At 40.4% G+C, this 20,151-nt stretch overlaps 2 protein-coding genes across 5 annotated transcripts; one reads left to right on the top strand and one right to left on the bottom strand.

The window, feature by feature from the left end:
• The first annotated feature begins 1,904 nt into the window (after window positions 1–1,904).
• Window positions 1,905–13,370, top strand: LOC137104401 (NACHT, LRR and PYD domains-containing protein 12-like). 2 transcript variants are annotated; one of them, XM_067485530.1, is made up of 12 exons: window positions 1,906–2,196; window positions 4,034–4,153; window positions 4,375–4,610; window positions 4,688–6,476; window positions 6,812–6,985; window positions 7,184–7,357; window positions 8,127–8,303; window positions 8,463–8,636; window positions 9,714–9,887; window positions 10,557–10,730; window positions 10,989–11,162; window positions 12,019–13,370. In XM_067485530.1, exons 1-12 carry the CDS (start codon window positions 2,069–2,071, stop codon window positions 12,029–12,031), a joined length of 3,507 nt encoding a protein of 1,168 aa, XP_067341631.1. In that variant the 5' UTR covers window positions 1,906–2,068; the 3' UTR covers window positions 12,032–13,370. The 2 variants fall into 2 exon arrangements, with proteins under 2 accessions (XP_067341632.1, XP_067341631.1); XM_067485531.1 differs by lacking the exons at window positions 8,127–8,303; window positions 8,463–8,636 and having other exon boundaries at window positions 1,905–2,196.
• On the bottom strand, window positions 13,105–20,016 carry LOC137104430 (B-cell receptor CD22-like). Of its 3 annotated transcripts, none has more exons than XM_067485608.1 (10): window positions 19,245–20,016; window positions 18,103–19,072; window positions 17,875–17,950; window positions 17,372–17,755; window positions 16,375–16,677; window positions 15,354–15,626; window positions 15,192–15,282; window positions 15,035–15,071; window positions 14,350–14,457; window positions 13,105–13,238 (listed from the first exon to the last, which is right to left on the bottom strand). In XM_067485608.1, exons 3-9 carry the CDS (start codon window positions 17,945–17,947, stop codon window positions 14,365–14,367), a joined length of 1,254 nt encoding a protein of 417 aa, XP_067341709.1. In that variant the 5' UTR covers window positions 17,948–17,950; window positions 18,103–19,072; window positions 19,245–20,016; the 3' UTR covers window positions 13,105–13,238; window positions 14,350–14,364. The 3 variants fall into 3 exon arrangements, with proteins under 3 accessions (XP_067341709.1, XP_067341710.1, XP_067341711.1); XM_067485610.1 differs by lacking the exon at window positions 13,105–13,238 and adding an exon at window positions 13,359–13,880; XM_067485609.1 differs by having other exon boundaries at window positions 18,103–20,016.
• Window positions 20,017–20,151: the final 135 nt, after the last annotated feature.

The following is a 20,151-nucleotide window of genomic DNA, read 5'->3' as shown; positions in this document are numbered from 1 at the left end:
TTCTTAGTCACTTTCTCATTGTTTGATTTTTCTGTTTCCTAACTGTTTACAGTTTTTTTTCTGCAAAACTATTAAAGAGAAGGTCAATCTGATGTTGTAGTTGGGGAAAGACCCAGAGGTGTGCACAGTTTAGACAAAGACAATTGTACAGAAAGATTTTACAACTTTTTAAATAAAAACTATGAGCAATGTAACAAGCATTAGTTGGGCATAAACAAAGGAAACACAGAGGACGTTTTTTTCACCATGTATTTGCTCCTGCAGAGGACAATTACATCCATTTCAAATGTGCCTGTTCTGCACATCTGATCCCCTGAGATCCTTCTTCTCTAACAATACATGCATAGCTCTACAGTGTTATAGGCAAAATGCATAATAATCTCTACTAAATACACAAGGAAACATTTCTTGTTTTTTACAAGTCATAATAACAAATATTAACACTGTTCTCTTAATAGTTTAAACCATGAAAATCTATGTAGAAAAAGTCAATGAATACCACCTGGTGGACAGAGGGAAGAAAGGCATATAAACAAGGGAAACTGATGGTTTGTGTGTAAGGATGGATTTATGTAAGAGAGCGACAGAAAGTAAGAGTATGGGGTTTATCAGGCTACAACACAAGTAGAACAAAGGGCCTGAATAACTAAAAATCACTCCAAAGGACTTCAAAATCTGCACATTGACAAAACTAGACGAAGTTACTTCACAAACACAAGTGACCAAAAACTAAATGAACTAACTAAATATGAGCAAGATGAGGTGAGCTAAACCTAAAGAGGAACAGAAACTAAATAAACACACAAGAAATACCACGTAGACTCGGTGCGTAGACTGTATAGTGGATTGGGCCACTAAAAGTAGTAGTGGGTAAAAGTAGAACCAAACGAGACAACAGAAATATTGCAAAGGTTCAACTGAATATAAACAAGAAAACTGGGAAATCAGCCGAACCAGGAACAAATACAAATCTGTGTGGAGAGAATAGATATGCAGGAGACAAACTGGTAAGTGGAGTTCAAAGTAAAGCATGGAAGTGGTAAGATGATCTGGAAATGACCTTAACAGGTAATTGCCAGGGGCAAACATATCTTATAATGAAGGGGGTGCACATACAGTGAACCACTAAACCAGAACACAATACTGTCACAATGGCTCCTACAAACAGAGCTTGGATACAGGGGATCAAAACTTGTGAACTAAAAAAGACCAGGTGAGACCAACAAAGGGGAGAGAAGGGGAATGCAGGTATGGGAGTTGAAGGGGAACTGGGTTTAAGAGTGGGCAGAATGGGATAGAGATGGTCCAGAGGGGGAATTATGACAGAAACATTATGACAATAAAACAACCATATCTAATGTCTTCTGGTCTGACCAGCATGTCTGATCCCTCTGTGTACAAAAGATACGACGTTTCACAGAGAAATGCAGCTGAAATCCCTACAGAGCTACTTTAGTCACATATAGGACATGTCTGCTGTGCCGCAACTGTCACCAAACAGACCTCAAAGTGAAATAAAAACTAAAAACACACAACAGAAATTGGCTTAATAACGTAGTAAAAAACGTGGTTTTGTTTGAAGGTTACTAACAAAACATTATTAATGCTGAATTTAAACCAGACCCTGATCTTTGTCTAACTCTAACCAACCACTGTCAGTCTAAACAAACATTATCAGAGCTGAATAACTAATAACATTATTACTATACTATCTTTGTTGTTTAGCTTAAAACAAATGCATCATTTAGGTTTTGAGTTTTACTGGGTGATACAGAAACTTGTGTTGAGTGAAGTAAGACTTGAAGTTACTGCAATCTTCAGCCTGTGTGCAGATACATTATGTGTGTTTTGACTGGAGAGGGGAGGGGCGACGCTGAAACTGAGTGTGCAGTCAGTTCAGACTCCATTTTGAGTCAAACGTAGCAGAAGTAGGAAGACTTATGGGTGACAGGAGGGACCAAAAGAAAAAAAAAAGAAAAGTGTTACTTCCTGTTCTGTCCTGCACGGACCTCCTCTGTCATGTTGTTGTGTTAACGCTTTATGGCTCAGACTAACTGAAGTCCAGAACATGAGTGTTTGTGTGGAGAAGGAGGACAGAGCGGAGTGTAGAGGACCCAGCTGTCTGTCTCTGAAGAGTGACGAGTCCAGACATGAGCCTCTGGCCTTTAAGAAAGAACCTGGAGCCTTAAACACAAAGTAAGACACAGTTTGTACTGTAAACAGAGCTAACAAGGATTCAGCGAGCAGCAAGATTTACTATACTACACTAATATTCAAATACATATTAACTCTTTGCACCTCATGTTTAATTACTCATAATACGTGGTACAAACACAAAGTAGAATATTAGGCTCATGTCACTGAAAGCTATATATACACGAGTGTGAAGTCATTCACTGAGTAAACTTTCCCAGTGTGAATGAAGAAAAACCCCTTCACCCTTCTCCTGCTTTGATTCCTGTTTGTCATCTGTTGATGTCACAGTAATGATGAAAGAGGTTCAGTAGTTGAATGTATTAGCAGTTCTTCACTCTGTCGTGTCTGATCTGATATTTATATTGATTTCAGGTTGAAGTCAGCAGCATGTGAATAACAGAGTATATCAGGCTATCAGTCCTTCGTCACCATAAACATACACACTGTGCTTAGACTCAAACATTTCAGTAGAACAAGTGTGAGTTAATGTAGTGCTCGACAGAGGCAGGCCCCCTTTGCTCATAGTTCAGTTTTATGGATCCAGGTCGATCCAGGTGTTCAGGAATCTGAATGAGCAGAGGAGGTGAAGGGGTCTCATTTCTTAATCTCTCATGTAGATATTTGATGATGATGATGATGATGTGATCGACAAACAGGACAGTATTTGATTCACCATTGACGTTTATGGATGCTGCCTCCATCCATCAGTATGGTGCTAGATTGTACGACATCACTTTTTTGGTTGATTAATCTATAGATTATTTCTTCAATTCATTGATTAATGTATAGATCTTTTTCCAATGAAGCTTTTTTATTTTTTAATTAATATATATATATTAATGTAATAATGTTACCTAATATAATAACATAACAATTCATTTACTACAATCAACATTTAAATCATCAATCATTTATATTTCAATAAAATAATTCAAAGTATGCACTGCAGGGTGTTATTCCTCCCCCCAAAAATAGGCCAGTCTTAACTGGTAATCTGTGTTTTACAGACTAATGTGACGTCTCGCCACAATATAATTAAAGCAGCAGTTTGTTCCATTTAAATTAAAGGAATGTGATGCATCTCCATTCAGTTTAGTTCAGTTACTTTAGTTTAATCAGAAATTAGTCCCTATCACTGATCCCTGTCCTCCTGGGGACAGTCAGCTACAGGGTCCTGTCTAGTTTGGGACTATGACTGTCTCAGTGTGTCCAGCACAACCTGTGGCACATTAGGTGAAACACATCCAGCTTTTTATGACTTGCAGCTTTAGATGGATGTAACATAATGTGTTCGTAGCACTTAGTAATTAACCAACTAGCTTGTTATGGTAAACACATGATGGTGGATCAGGAAATGTGGGCACAGTTGAAATTATCGCTTAAGAAGTAATTTTGACTTTACCTGAGCTGTGTCCGTCTCTGCTGCAGACAGGGACACTTGGCTGAGCTCTGTCCTCGCTCAGACTCAGAGAGAAGACGCTGCTCTGAAAGTTTATTTTCTTATTCGACAGTCTGAGTGTTGCCTTAAAAAATAATATTCGATGATTTCAGAACACAAATATTGATGTTTTTGTGCTCTAGTTAATGTTTAACAATGAAATCTGTGCACTGTCAGGTAGTTTCTTCATTCTCCCCAAATTGTCTCAGGCACCGAATCTTAATTTCTACCCTAACTTGTGACAGGTCGATGCATGTTTTGTAAACCGACTTATTTTTTAATCGTTATATCGACGCGTCACCCAACCCCTACTGCTTTAGCTGCGATTTCCCTAAAGGACTTTGTCATCATAAAATTGATCAGGGATGTTATTGGAGTAAAATCTGTTTGTGTTTGCAGAGGTCAGGACCACAGACAGAGACCAGAGTCTGCAGGATCCATCTGTCTGTCTTTGAAGAACAATGAGTCCATCAAGGAACCTCTAACCTTTAGTAAAGAGCAGGGAGCCTCAGGTACAAAGTAAGAGAATTTTCTCTACTGTAAACTGACATATATGAACTAAACAGGTGCACAGCAGAGCCCAGATTCATAAATGTAGTGTACACACAGAGATATGCAGACGCACTGTTTATAAAGCACTGACATTACTGTTCTATCAGTCCTAGTTACTTTGAATGTCAGCGTAGTGCATAAGCCCGACGGGGACTTTTACTTATACTTATAAATAAATGTTTTCACAGAGAGAATGAGGAAAATTATGTTTCTGTAGAGGAGCAGCTGTCCTGCTGTGCTTTGTGTCAGGACGTCCTGAAGGATCCAGTCTCTACCAGCTGTGGACACTGGTTCTGCAGACAGTGCATCACCTCATACTGGGACCAGTCTGGTTTATCAGGAGACTCCTCCTGTCCCCAGTGTGGAGAAAGATCCAGAACAACCCCTGGACTGAAGACAGACAGTCAGACGAGAACTGCAATAAGTAAGACATTGACTGGTTTTGTGTTTGTAAGTGACAGATTCTGTTTCTTCAAACTCACACAGTTTCTTGTCTTTCAGCAGATGTTGGTCTACAGGAGGTTTTAGATGAACATAAGATCAGTCTGAGGAGGAGATGTGAATGTGTGACTGAAGGAAGTGATGAAACAGGAAGTGGAACCCTCCTCAACAGGATCTACACTGAGCTCTACATCACAGAGGGACAGAGTGAAGAGGTTAATACCCAACATGAGGTGAGGCAGCTTGAGACAGCTTCCAAGATGAAGACCCTCCATGACACTCCAATCAAGGTCCACGACATCTTTAAAGTCTTACCTGACCAACAGAGACACATCAGAGTGGTTCTGACCAACGGCGTCGCTGGTGTTGGAAAAACCTTCTCAGTGCAGAAGTTCAGTCTGGACTGGGCAGAGGGCTTGGAAAACCAAGATGTCAGTGTCCTGGTTGTGCTTTCGTTCAGGGAGCTGAACTTGATCAAAGATGAGCAGTACAGTCTTCTCACGCTGCTCCATGTTTTCCATCCAACATTACAGAAGGTCACAGCAGAGCAGCTGGCTGTCTGTGAACTTTTGTTCATCTTTGACGGCCTGGATGAAAGCAGACTTTCACTGGATTTCAACAACAGTGAGGTTGTGTCTGATGTCACACAGAAGTCATCAGTCGACGTGCTGTTGACAAACCTCATCAAGGGGAATCTGCTTCCCTCGGCTCTGGTCTGGATAACTTCCAGACCTGCAGCAGCCAATCAGATCCCTCCTACATGTGTCGACAAGGTAACAGAAGTACGAGGCTTCACTGACGCCCAGAAGGACGAGTACTTCAGGAGGAGGTTCAGTGATGAAGAGCTGTCCAGCAGAATCATCTCCCACATCAAGACATCCAGGAGCCTCCACATCATGTGTCACATCCCAGTCTTCTGCTGGATCACTGCTACAGTTCTGGAGGACATGTTGACTACAGAGCAGAGAGGAGAGCTGCCCAAGACCCTGACTGACATGTACTCACACTTCCTGCTGGTTCAGACGAAGAGGAAGAAGAACAAGTATGATGAGGGACATGAGACCAGTCCACAGGAGCTGATGGAGGCTGACAGGGAAGTTCTTCTGAAGCTTGGGAGGCTGGCGTTTGAACATCTGGAGAAAGGAAACATCATGTTCTACCAAGAAGACCTGGAGCAGTCTGGTCTTGATGTCACAGAGGCCTTGGTTTACTCAGGAGTTTGTACAGAGATCTTCAAAAGAGAGAGTGTGATCTTCCAGAAAACAGTCTACTGCTTTGTTCATCTGAGCATCCAGGAGTTTCTGGCTGCAGTTTACTTCTTCCACTGTTACAATAATAGGAACACTGAGGTAGTAAAGAACTTACTGGGACAAGAAAATAGTTACTCATCTCTAGATGCATTCCTAGATATTGCTATGGAGAAATCCCTCCAAAGTCAAAATGGCCACCTGGACCTATTTGTCCGCTTCCTTCATGGCCTCTCTCTGGAGTCCAACCAGAGACTCTTAGGAGCTCTGCTGGTTCAGACAGAGAACAGGCCAGAAATCATCCAGAGAGTCATCAACAACCTGAAGGAGATGAACAGTGAGAAAATGTCTCCTGACAGAAGCATCAACATCTTCCACTGTCTGATGGAGATGAAGGACCACTCAGTACATCAGGAGATCCAAGAGTTCCTGAAGTCAAAGAACAGATCAGAGACATTCTCTGAGATCCACTGCTCAGCTCTGGCCTACATGCTGCAGATGTCAGAGGAGGTTCTGGATGAGTTGGACCTGGACAAGTACAACACATCAAAAGAAGGACAACGAAGACTGATCCCAGCTGTGAGGAACTGCAGAAAGGCTCAGTAAGTCAACAGTTTTTTAAATACTGGGAGTAAGGCTGATAAGTGCGCATTTCATTCATTAAATCTGCCACTGAGGTCACCACTATTCCTTAAACTTTCCTCTAAAGTAAAGAGACTCTAATTAGTTCATCCATAAGTCCCGTTTGACACATATGCCATATTTAAATAAAAATTCCCTTCAGGAATTTCAGAGATATACTGTTGATGAGAATGGGACAGACATGCGGTCACATTTATTGTTAGTTATCTCACTACATTTACTTAATCTGCTTTGTGACCAAAATAAATAATAGGTATTTTACACATTTTACATTTCATTTTGTTTATCATCACAGACTTTCTTGGTGTGGACTTTCAGAGACTCATTGTGAAGTTGTGGCATCAGCATTAAAGTCCAACCCCTCTCATCTGAGAGAACTGGACTTAAGCTTCAATGACCTGAATGTTTTAGGAGTGAAGCTGCTGTGTGCTGGACTGGAGAGTCCAAACTGTAAACTGGAGGTTCTGAGGTTGGTGTTTTCTTTTTGTACAGGTTAAATCCATCCACACAACTACATTTAGCTTTGGGTTTTACATATGAAGACTGTTTGTTGTTAAAGAATAAATTCTGTCATTTCAAAGTAGACTGTAAGCAAAACCATCATGTTTCCTTTAACCAGTTGTTTTTGCAATGCTTGGTTTATAAAATATGATACTTTTTTATTCAGACTGTGGGACTGCTGTTTGTCAGAGATTAGCTGGGATTCTCTGGTCTCAGCTCTGAAGTCCAACCCCTCCCATCTGAGAGAACTGGACATCTGGGACAACAAGCTGCAGGATTCAGGAGTGAAGCTGCTATGTGGTTTTCTGGAGAGTCCACACTGTAGACTGGAGACTCTGAGGTCAGACTCCATGTTTTAGTTTTGTGCTGAGATTAATATGATGTGAAAGTTGTGGTGACACTAAACTACAGACAGGTTCATGTTTCTGTGGTCAAATCACATTCAAACTATTCAGTGGTTGAAAGTAAGTTTTGAAAGTGTCGACTCTGATTGTAAAGTAGAAAAATCCGATGTAAAAATGTGAAAATGACATTTGATTGTCAGACTTAGAATTGAAGACACTTATAAAGCAGCAAAAGAGAATCAGCTTGGAGCAAATAGAAGGAGGAGAGAAGAATCAGCAGGTTAAGAACAGGACACACAGCACTAAATAGTTGACTGAAGCTAATGAAGAAGCATCCAACTGCCAACTGTGTCAAGAAGCAGAGACAGTTGATCCTGTTTGATTTGAGTGGAATAAATGTAGAGAGGAGCAGCAGAGTGGGATTGGAAGGTGCAGAGAAAAGGAAAGAAAAATGTTAAAAAAAATGTTTGTTCACGGAAATTAAACCTACAGAACTCAAACACTCATATTTTTCATTAATGTTTCTCAATAAACTAAAACTTACACTTACAATGAAGAGAATTATATAAAGCAATGATCAGATTGTTGCTTCTGTCTTCACAAAGACAACATGGAATGTCCACATGAAGAAGAAGAAAGACACAAATATATTGTTGGAGAATCCTGAGAGAAAATCCTGATCTCAGCTCTGATCAGATGATGAAACATTGATGGTTTCAAACAGGAACTTTGTTTCTAAACTTACATCTTTGATTCTGTATTCAGATTGTGGGGCTGCAGTTTGTCAGAGATCAGCTGTGAGTCTCTGGTCTCAGCTCTGAAGTCCAACCCCTCCCATCTGAGACAACTGGAGATGAGTAAAAACCTTAACCTGCAGGATTCAGGAGTGAAGCTGCTGTGTGGTTTTCTGGAGAGTCCACACTGTAAACTGGAGACTCTGAGGTCAGTTCACTGACTGATACTTCTTGCTCTTTAAAGTTTGATCTATTTCACTTATTTGACTTATTTTACCCTGTCATATGTGATTTGATGTTTATTTCTAATTACAGATTGGACTGAGTTTATCTTATACATCTTTTTTTCTTTTTTTCTTTTAATTAGCCTGAGTTATTGCAGTTTGTCAGAGACCACCTGTGATTGTCTGGTCTTAGCTCTGAAGTCCAACGCCTCCCATCTGAGAGAACTGAACCTGAGTGGAAACAAGCTGCAGGATTCAGGAGTGAAGCTGCTGTGTGGTTTTCTGGGGAGTCCACACTGTGGACTGGAGACTCTGAGGTCAGTTGACAACAATTTGTGACAGTTTGACTGTGTTTGTTTTCATTAGGTTGGTCTAAGTTTCTCTCTTGGCATTAAGATTTTGACAAAAGTCTTCACAAAGAAAGAACAGACACAGACTTATCATAAATATCTTAACTCTTTTTGCACCATCATTTCTGCTGATGCTGCAACAGTCTCGATTCTCAATTTTACCCTCAGTTGTAAAGAAAACAATAAAATACTTCACAGTTAAATTCTCATCACAGCTGCTTCACACTTGACTGCAAACAACTGCACCGGTCAAGGCCCCATGAAGCCAAACAAAATCCTTTGCAAAAGACAGAGAAACTAAAACCAGAAACTCTTCAACCCCTTGCTGCACCTTCAACTCCTGTCCAGGTAAATCACCAACAGGATCACTGAGAAGAAGCCACCCTGGCAGAATCCAACACCAGTTGGCAACAGGTTTGATTTCTTGCAAAGAATACAAACAGAACTCTGAGTCCAATTTTAGAAGGCTCATAACAATGACCACGGCACCTTATGCAGCACCAACCCACAATATGTCTTGAATTGGATGCTCATATGACTGTAAAACCCATAGACTGAATAGGAAAATTCCCTTTAAGCCTCCAGCAGCCCTGTAAAGGAATTTTTCAATTTTCAAAATCCAGAATAGAATCTCTTTCTAAATCTGAGGTCTAACGACCAGTCTGAGCCTCCTTTCCAGCACTCTTGTATAGTCTTTCCCAGGGATGCCAAGCACTGTAAAACCAATATACACACTTCTCAGGTTGTCCATCCATTCCATTCTTGTGTGCATCATCTCTAGAATGTCTTGAGGGAACAAATGTCAACTTGGATTCAAGGATGAACAGATTGGATTTGGGTGTTAAAGGTCAAAGTCAGTGTGGCCCCACGTCCTACAAATTGTTGTCTATGCAATACCACAGGAATTCCTTTATTAATATTTTGGATCACAATGCACAATAATAGAATGACAAAGTCATACTGTTAATTTTAGAAAAAACATAATTGATTAGCACATATATGACTGATTATTGATGTTTCTTACTTGTTTTATGCTTTATTCAGATTGAAATGTTCCAGTTTGTCAAAGATCAGCTGTGATTCTCTGGTCTCAGCTCTGAAGTCCAACCCCTCCCATCTGAGAGAACTGGACCTGAGCTTAAACAACCTGCAGGATTCAGGAGTGAAGCTGCTGTGTGGTTTTCTGGAGAGTCCACATTGTAGACTGGAGACTCTGAGGTCAGACTCCATTTTTCAGTTCAGGGCTGAGATTAATATGATGTGAAAGTTGTGGTCAAGGCCGTCCACCCTGAGTCTGCTGGAGTTTTTTCCTCTCCACTGCTGCCTAGTGCTTGTTCAAGGGGGAATTGTTGGGTTCTCTCTATACATCTTTATAATCTTGACTTTATTCTGTAAAGTGTCTTTAGATGACTTTGTTGTGAAGACATAAGGTTCAAATTATACAGATCCACACTGAGGATCTTAATGGTAAAGTCTTAATTTCTTCTTTGGTGGTTTAGTCCATTTAATTTTCATAAAATTGTCCCCTCTGTCAAAGTATGTGACAAAGACCAATATATCATTGACAGCAGTTTGATGTTTGCTCTGACTGAAATATTCAAACTCAAGATGCCGTAACAACAGATTTGCTTATTTATATAAGTTTTTTTAAACCACATTTAATTTTTTAGTTTAGCACCTACATTATATCTTTGCTTTGTTGGAGTGGACTTTGTGTGATGGGCTCAGATTAGGATTCCTACCTAAAACATAAATGAGGGCATTCCTATTTTTTCACCTGTGTCCTGGGGTCAGGTGTTTGGGCTTTTCATTTTATTATCTAAACTCTGAAACCAGTATAAGGAAATGTGGATTTTATTTGTTGAATTAGTTTTATTCTTAATTTAGATTGAGTGAATGCAGTTTGTCAGAGATCAGCTGTGATTCTCTGGTCTCAGCTCTGAAGTCCAACCCCTCCCATCTGAGACAACTGGAGCTGAGTGATAATGACCTGCAGGATTCAGGAGTGAAGCTGCTGTGTGTTGGACTGGTGAGTCCATGTTGCAGGCTGGAGAATCTAAGGTCAGTTCAGTGACTTAAGTCCACAAATGAAATAAACATTTTTAATACATCAAATTAATCCACACATTTAATAATAAATAAAAATAATGTATTTTTAAATTTTCCTTTGTGATTATTTTTAATTTTAAATACATAAAATTATTTTAAATATTGAAAGTTTTTAGTCTTTTGTATGTAATATTTACCTTTTATTAAAAGTTCAAATTAATTTTAACAAATTTCTCAAATTTTTATTTGCATGTATTCTTTTCTATTCAGACTGGGTTCCTGCGGTTTGTCAGAGATCAGCTGTGATTCCCTGGCATCAGCTCTGAAGTCCAACCCCTCCCATCTGAGAGAACTGTGGCTCATTGGAAACAAGCTGCAGGATTCCGATGTGAAGCTTCTGTGTGATCTTGTGGAGAGTCCAGACTGGAGACTGGAGACTCTGAGGTCAGCAGAGGCTTCGAGCTATGATTTTGCTTTTGACAATATTTTCACAGACATTTCTTTTCTATAAATAATATTTAAACTTTGTTTTACTTGTTCTGAGTTCACGTGGTGTAAGCTTTGACTTTTTATGCCTCCACACCGGTGACGGCCATAACAGGAGGCAATATATTGTCAGGTAGTCTTTTCATTCTGTTCTTGCTTTGGGGGAACTTCTTCAAATTTGGCCTAAAAGTTGACTTGAACTAAAAGATGAACTGATTAGATTTTATAGCTCAGGGTCACTGTGACCTTACATCCATCTATTCTTGACAATACACAAAGCTTAAGAGAATGTCTTGGAATGTCTTGAGGTAGTTTCTTCAAATTTGAAACAAAAATGCAATTAGCACTGATTAAGCACTTATTAGATTTTGGTGATCAAGGAATGATGGTCAAAGTCACCGTGAAGTCACATCCTTCCCTTTCAAGCCAAGATAGATAGCAGAAACAACCAGACGGGAGCTTCATTACATCTAGTGCAAAAGTCCATTTAAAACCACAGATGAACTGATTAGGATATGAGTCTCAACAGACATGGATGAGAAGTGCAACTGGAGAAGTTTGCAGAAGCAATAAACTGTGATGCAGTAATTCCAGTTCAGGTAACTAATGAAAACACAGAATTTACATAAAAGTTAATACACTTCACAAAACAGAGACAAAACATGAAATTTAACAAAAGTCAATCACTTCCACCCACTTCCACTCTGAACAGGGACTGAAGTTCCTGCTGCTCTTTATACTGAATGTGCTACAATCACTGACCGTAAAAACGGATTCATCTCCTCTGTTTTCTCTCTCGCTCTTCTCACAACAGCTGGGTGGGATGATCAGACTGAACAGGATGTTGTGAGAGCTGATGATCCAGATGTTGCAGCAGCAGCATGTTGTGTGCAGAGAGGCTCTGACTGGACCATGTTACTGGGAGGTAGAGTGGAGAGGAGAGCTTCATCCAGCAGTGACTGACAGAGGAATCAGAAGAAGTGGAGATGACTCTCAGTGCTGCAGTCTGAACTGCTCTGAGAACAGCTCCACTGTCAGACACAAGTCCACCATCATCCCTGTGTGATCCTCTGGATCTGACTGTATTGCATGCAGCACAGCATTGTTTACTCCCCTAAGCACCGTGTGGAAGCCTGTTACAATGCTGTTTGTATCCACCAGGTGGAGCAGTGGATCCTGCAGACTACTGATGTGGACATGACCAAGCACAGTAAACATCACCAGTTTCCCGAACTGCTGTGGGTGTCAGCTCTGACATATATACTAAGTACCTCATAATTTTATATCTAACCATTTGAGTTGTCCATTAAATACACTGTCAGTGCTGTTAGACACAGTCAATAGAAGACGAATGAGGCTTGTCAGTAATTTCTCTTTAGTATCTAAAGCAGTACTATCATATTATACTGCAGCAGGCTTGTCTTGTTATTAATGTGCAGATCGGGTCTACAGTTATTTACTATCCTCAGTATTGAGGAGCGATTATTTAGGATCTACTGCAAACAGGATGTTTTTTTCCACTTCAGACAGTTAAGCTGTCACACACATTGATCCAGCTGTTTGTTACATCAGGTTGTATTCTGAGTTCAACCTCAGCGGGATGAGAATCTTTAGATGTTTTCACGGGCTGGTGAGACGTCTTCAAATGCTCATGGTCAGGAGCATCAGCAACATCAGGATGCATGTGTGTGTGTGTCTGTGTGTGTCTGTGTGTGTGGGCAAATTCATTTAAGACGATAACCTTTGTTGCAGTCAGCACCTTTAACTGTGATGTGTTCATGTTTATTTATTTTTTCTCTGAATCTTATTCATATTGTGTCAAAAAGTTGCAGAATGAACCAAAATCACTTTGTGTGACCAAGGTCATTATGTTGCACTTTAACACACGGTGAGAAACTAAGAAATGAAAGTTCTTTGTGGTGGTCAATCGTCCCGGAGCCTGTTCATTTGTATTTTCATTAATATCTGCTCCTGATGCATCGTGATCCTCTGTGAATCTCTCACTGTTCACTGTATTCCCCTGTCAGGAGTTACCTGGAAACAGAAACAACCCTCATCATCTATTTATGCATAAAGCAGTAAAGTGCACTTCATGTTGTCTTTGTTTTCACCCATTAATGAGGAAAATGTGAACAAACACAATCAACAATTGAATCAACGAATTGATCAGCCTCTCGTTTTTATTTTGCAGACTGCATCAAATATTTAATTCAGGCGAATCGCAGAACACACTGTTGCAGCTATAATGAAACCATGTGAATTAAAGAATTGGTATTAAAAACATTTTTCTCTCACAGAAATTTGACTGTGGTTTAAAAATCTTCACCAAAGTTGCAACCCTTCACTTTTTCTCTCTTTGATTTCATTTGCCACATGTTTAAAACATTCAGAGGAAACAAAAGTAAAGCAAATACATCACAAAGTGTCTTTTTAATATATAACAAAGGAAATCTACCACAACGTTTCCAGCATGAGACAAATATGTCTCATGTTTAGCATTTTGAGCTACACTGCCTAACAAAGAAACATGAAACAGAAAAGCCTCACATAGCTCCACGTTCCTGTACGTGACACAAGTGGACAATGAGTAGAAAAGAGAAAATACACTGTGTTGTTCTATTTCTATTGAACACAACTTCCTCTTCACGTCATGACTCAGTCACTCTCTGTCGTTTCCTGTGGACATGAACCAACATTTGACACCACTGACCAACATTTTTTCTCCTTTAGACATTATTAGGAAACACTGTACGCTGATGACACCTAGCTTTATTTATGTTTCACAATTTTCCTATGGGATCAATAAAGTTGTTGGAATATTGAATCTTAAATTTATCCTTGACACTGTCAATCAAACTTTAAGCATGTCTAAAAGACACAAAAGCCTGGATGTCCAATAATTTCCTACTTCTAAATTCAGACAAACCAGAACTGAATTCCTCACATTTCTCCATCAGCATCAGAGAAGCTGTTACCACACAGACTGTGATTAGATCTACTACTGCTTTTATATCTTAAATGGCATTAATAAATGTCAGTTATTGATATAAGCCTCTTATCAACATATGGACTCTGGACAATGTCTTTAATCCTTCTGACAATTTAGGGCAGAGCAGCGTGGTCTTTATACAAAAGGCTCACTCACATAATCTGGACTTTGTCACTTGGGGGCATGTAGGATCACTTCTGGGGTTTTTCCCGACCATCTCACTTGGGTGTTTGCGTTCTCACATACAGAGTGTCTTGGTAATGTCTGGAGAAGATCAGGATTCCAGCACATGTGAGAAACAGTCTATATTATACTCATGATGAAACAGACTTTCTCAGTTTGGACACAAAGAAAAAATGGCTGCAAAGAAAAGTCCATCATTCAGAGACAGTTATTCAACATTAATCCTCTAAATCTGCATTTGATCCAAATCTGTAGAATCTAAAAACACCTAAATAATGTTCTCATGAATGATTACAGCTCTCATGGTAATGTCCTCACGTTCATTTCTTTCACGCTGCCTCTGGAAAACTGTGCTCACGTATGTTTGAAGTGCATATTTTGTCGTATGGATGTTTTCTGTGCCCACACATCATTTATAGTGAATGTATTTGCAGATTTCAGCAACTCCTGAAAGAAATATCTGCAGTGTCGTCCGTTTCATTGTGGCCTATATCACTGGTGTATAGGACATTTAAACATCACCTAACTGTATTAAAACATCCACAAAAACCCTCTTCAGAGCTAAATTAGCAGCTATTTAAGCTGGCTGCTTCTTTCCTCTTGAGACTTCCTGGGAGTTCATTGGATTTAGTTCACTTCTCTGGATGTTGACATTTACCTTAACAGGTTTGGTGGAGAACCTCAATCTAAAGCAGCTGAAAAAGAGAAAGACAAAGTCTCTTGTTGCTGTGATGACAATGATGGATCTGATACGTCCAAACCACAGGTCAAATGACTCCAATTAGTTTGTAGTTGCATGCTAATGTTCATCTCACCACTCAAAGATGATCAATGTACAGATGAGCATCGCAATCTCCAGGATTTTAACCAGAACAGGGACAGTGAACAGCTGAGACACATGTGAACCTGTAACACAATAAGACAATCACCTTAATGGACAATGCTGCAAAGCTAAAACGTCAGCAAACGTCTCTTACCGTCAAACGTCAGCTGACATCCTTTCGACAGTTCAAAGCCCAGATCATTTCTGCACTCGCAGTAGAACAACCTGTGTCGATCGCGATCCGTGACTTTAAAACTATAAATCTGTGCGTGAGCTTTGAGCAGTTGTAGTCTCCCATCACTGATCATCAACCAGGTGAACTGGAGAACAGGAGGGTTGGCTCTGCAGGAGCAGGTGAGGTTCACCACCTTGCCGACGGACACTGGACCAGTGGGGCTGATCTCCACTGCAGTGTCCCTGGGGGAGTCTGGAGGATTTGGAACATGAGGAATATTAATGTGAGACCTTCTGAGATCAATCAGTGACTGAGGAAACCGTTATTACACTGATCTCTTTGAAGGTTGGCGGCTGTAGCTCAGTTGACAAGGTTTGTCCACTAAATAGCCACAGGGTCAGTGGTTCAATTCCCAGTCCTTCCTGGCTATGTGTGAAAGTCCTTGGGCAAGACGTTGCACCCCAAGTTGCTCTTGGTGGGTCAAGTGAGCACCTTGCATGGCAGCTGCCGCCATCGGTGTGTGAGTGTGTGAATGAGAAGCAACATTGTGAAGCGCTTTGGATAACGGTGCTATGTAAGCAGCCATTTACCAAAAGATGTAGGGGGTCAGGCATCTGTTACGATTGTACCCCTTTTTTGATATCACACAACAAAATGGTGGCTACTGTTCCTTAGAATTTGAAAGGTTCCTTAGAAGTTTCACATTCTTTAGTTTTTTGGTCTAATCACTAAAAAACACCAAATTAAACATGTGCAAACACAGCAGTTTGGTTCAGGTTAGGTCCAAAAACATCAGGGGTAGGTCAGGTTAGTGTTAGGCACTAAATGAAGATGTTCAGCTTAGTAAACAAGGTGCAGACTGCCTTAAGAATCTGGACTTCTTTAGTCGCATCGTGTATCACATGATGTGCATCACAGTAAGCTGCTCAACTACGTCAGCACAGTGTTTTTAAGGATAAAGAAGAATCATCAGCATAAAATATAATAAATTCAGTCTTACATGAAACTCTGAGTGTCTCTTGTGTCTCTGCTGTCCTGACGTCTCTTCCTCCATTCACAGGATATGTGGCAGAACAGCTGATGGTGGATCCATCATGTCTGTCTGACAGAGTGATGGTCTCCTGGATTTTAGTTGTAAAGGTTCCATTTGTGTTCACTATGTTGGTGTGAGGGTCTTGTTGCAGAGTCCAGGTGAGTTTAGGAGGGGAGTGTGGACAGGGAGTGAGAGCTGAGCAGGTTATAGTGACAGACTCCTTCTCCTTCACATCACCTGGGATTTTAATGATGGGGCTCGGAGCAGAATCTGGAGTTTGAAATGACACGTTAGACTGAAAAATTCAGTAAATAAACAGATGAACTGTTTGACTTTGAAGTCTTTCTCTGAAAATCAAAAGCTAATTCAGCAATTAAAATCCGGCTTCATCAGGATTGTGTGGCCCTAGTTTAATCCAAAGCAAAACAAAATGTCATCACATTTGGAGGCAAACGTTTCATTTGAAGCCAGCTGCAAAATTCCAACTTCAGTTCAACCTGAATCAAAAATCCAAAGTGTGTTTGTGGTCAGACTGGAAGCTGAATGAATATGCTGTTTATCAGTGTTTCATTAAAACAGTCACACACTTGTGAACATTCACTTGTTGCTAAAGTAGCACTGAGTGTTTAAATGAGGGAAAAGTGAGCATGAAGTATCAGAGTGTTTCCTGTTAACAGGAAATCAAAAAGACTTCAAAGTGATACAAATATGGAAAAGTAGCTTGTGTTTTGACCTGTGTGCTTTTCAACCTGCTGTGGGATCAATAGGCTCCTGTATAAACCACGTTCTTCAAAGGAAACTGTCCCCGAGTGGAGACATGTAGTAAATGATAGAACTTATGGTCAATGTGCTGAACTTTGATATAATTCTCCTGTATTTCCCTACAGCCTCAAAGACCTGCTGACAACAGTGTTTACTGAATGAGGACATCACAGATACACTGGTGACAAAGAGGAAAACTCACCTTTAATGGTTATGTGAAGAACGTCACAAACAGCTATTGCTCTCACCGGCCCGTTCTCGATTCTGAACAAGTATTTCTCTGTGTAGTTTGTGCTCAGATTAGAAAACAGGGTGGTGCAGTTTTTCTGAGTCAGGTCTCCGGTGATGCTCATGGGGTAGGTGTTAACTGTCTTACTGCTGTTGTAGATCACATTGTTTGGCTTCTGGTGAAAAAGATGATCGTTTTTAAGCCACACTCCAAAGATGCTGGTTCTGCTGTTAAACTGCTCGTGTAATTTAACACTAAAGTTACATGGGATCAGCAGACAAGATCCACTCAGTGCCTCCAAGTTGAGTGGAGCAGTAATGAAGAGGCCTGAATCCCGCAGACAAGCAGCTCGATCTCCTGTGAAGGAAGCTTCATGATCAGTACGACAAAAGTTCACGATGCACAGATTCCAACTCAACAAAAATCATGTTAATAAAGGTCAACGTTTCACTGAGCTCCAGCTGAACTTTTCTCACCTGAAACAAACATGACGCTCAGCAACATGCTGACCATCGCTGTGATCACAGTCGACGCTGCCATCGAACGCATCAGCTGCATTTACACACAGAGAGACGTTAGTTTGCAGTAAATTTCAGTTTGTGTTAATGCTGCTGTGAAATGACTTCCCCATATTCAGCCAACATGATGCAGAGCTGCTTCACATCACAGGCCTGAGAAATTTAGTCCAAACAATACAAACGTACCTGAGAAACCCAGGTGGTAAAGTCAGGAATTAGTGCAACAGGCCAGAAATCCACCTCCCTGCTCTAACCGCTATTTTCATCAAGCTCGGTTGGTTTTGTGCAGAAAGACGAGCAGATCTCACCCTGACTCACATCCTGTGATCACACGGTCACATGACTGTAATTTACATGAATTCTTCATTCACCTCTGTCCTGTGGTCCTCTCCTTCATCCTTTCAAACTCATACTAAGTGGAACCGTCTGAGTGTTCCTGGCCTGGGAACAGGCTCTGCTTTCTCTTACAGAATGTTGTCCACCAACACATGTGAGGAACACAAAGAGTTTTTTACTTCATTCACAAAAAACACACATTAACGCACATTCAGCTGGTAGTAAAGTTCCTTTAATCTGACATTGATTAAGATTCAGTTTTTCATCATTTGACTTGTTTTCCTGTTGGTGCCATGTCCAAACAAAAGGGGATGAAACCTTTGCACTCAACTGCATCATTGTGTCAATAAAAAACATCACACATCACATTTTCCTCTGATCTTAACTCGGCCTCTGCAGAATCCTGTGTTTTGGGGAAGTGAAACAGCACTCAGAGAGTTACTGATCAGCCCAGAGTTGCTTCTACAAAGACCTGCTGCTGTCAGATACATCAAAATAGCTGCAAACACTTGTAAGAGTCATTTGTTAATAGAAGGAGAAACGTTTTTCTAGCAGCAGCTCTACAGCAGAGAACCAGCAGTTTGAACTGTGTCTAATGACTGAGACAAACAAAGCTGGAGGTTGTTTGTTTGAGCAGCTGCTTCATGTTTAGTGACTGTAAGAAATATGACACACACACAGTTTGGTTGAGAGGAGGCCAGAGTTCAAGTCTGGGGTGAAACCCTGAGCAACCACATGACGTACAGGACGTGTGCTGCCTGCTGTTTGGGAAGCAGCTGCTTACAACGGTTTTCTTAAAGTCACCAGGTTTAGTTTCAACCTGCAAAAAAATGAAAAGGCAGTAATTTGATCCTAATCTGTGATGACTAGTGGATTCACAGTAATGTGATGGTTCACTTTGCTGCACCTGTTCCTGCCTCCTGTCTTTACCACACAAACCTTTTAACATTGTTAGTGTTTCATGTTGGTGGCTGAGTGGTTCAGATACTCACAATGTATCATTTATTCTCTATGAATCTCTGAAAGTCCTGTTTCAGTCCATCGTCTCGCTAAAGTCTGGATTTTCTGCAGCATCGTCTCCACAGGCCTGAGAGCAACAGCGATAAATTAAAGTCACTGTTTGAGAAATTAAACAATGTTTTGCTGCAGCTGTTTGGTGACGGCATCAGCACTTCTCCATGAAATTATTGAAGCTGCTTAAAAGCTCTCATTTGTTCTGTTTGCTTGCAGCATCCAGAGCCAGAATAAGCCCAGATGTGTGATCCAGAATCCATCATATTCTAGACTCAGATGCTGCAGCTGTTAACATCTGTCTCTGGTCTAAGAGCTGAAAACTGAAACCTTCAACAAGTTTCCACTGACCAGCACTTTAGTGATGGTTTTGATATGGACAGAGAATTTTCACTGATAATGTAACAGATTCCTTTGTAATAGAGTATTTCTGATACTTTTACCTCATTAAAAGATTAATCGCTGCTCAACAGTGAAATCCAGGAATGGAAAATGTTTTCACTTCCTGTCACATGTTCCACACCAAGTCTCCATAGTAACACAGATCATTGTCCTCAGGTTTTATTCATCACTGTGAATGTTTCTCTGAAACTTTGTTTGCAGTTTACAGCACAAATGTGACAGAAGTTGACAGGAAATTGTTTCTCCATTGAAGGAAACGTAAAAAAGAGCAGACATTTTAGATGTGTAACAAATCAAAAACGTTTTATGGCAGCCAGCATTCAATGTGTTGTGTTGCTGCCATCTTCTGGTTTTCTCTGTCCCTACATGTTCTATATTCTACTATTGTAGAGATCAGGCCTGTTCTATTTAAAAACTGAATAAAGACCCTCTACACCCAGCAGTGAGTGTCCTATTGTCCTAGCTATTGTCCTAGTGTCCTAGCTC

The sequence above is a fragment of the Channa argus genome, chromosome 19, assembly GCF_033026475.1.
Source record: "Channa argus isolate prfri chromosome 19, Channa argus male v1.0, whole genome shotgun sequence".
In the NCBI taxonomy this organism is placed as follows: Eukaryota; Metazoa; Chordata; class Actinopteri; order Anabantiformes; family Channidae; genus Channa; species Channa argus.
The sequence above is the reverse complement of the archived record's forward strand: the minus strand, read 5'-3'. Positions and strand labels throughout refer to the sequence as shown.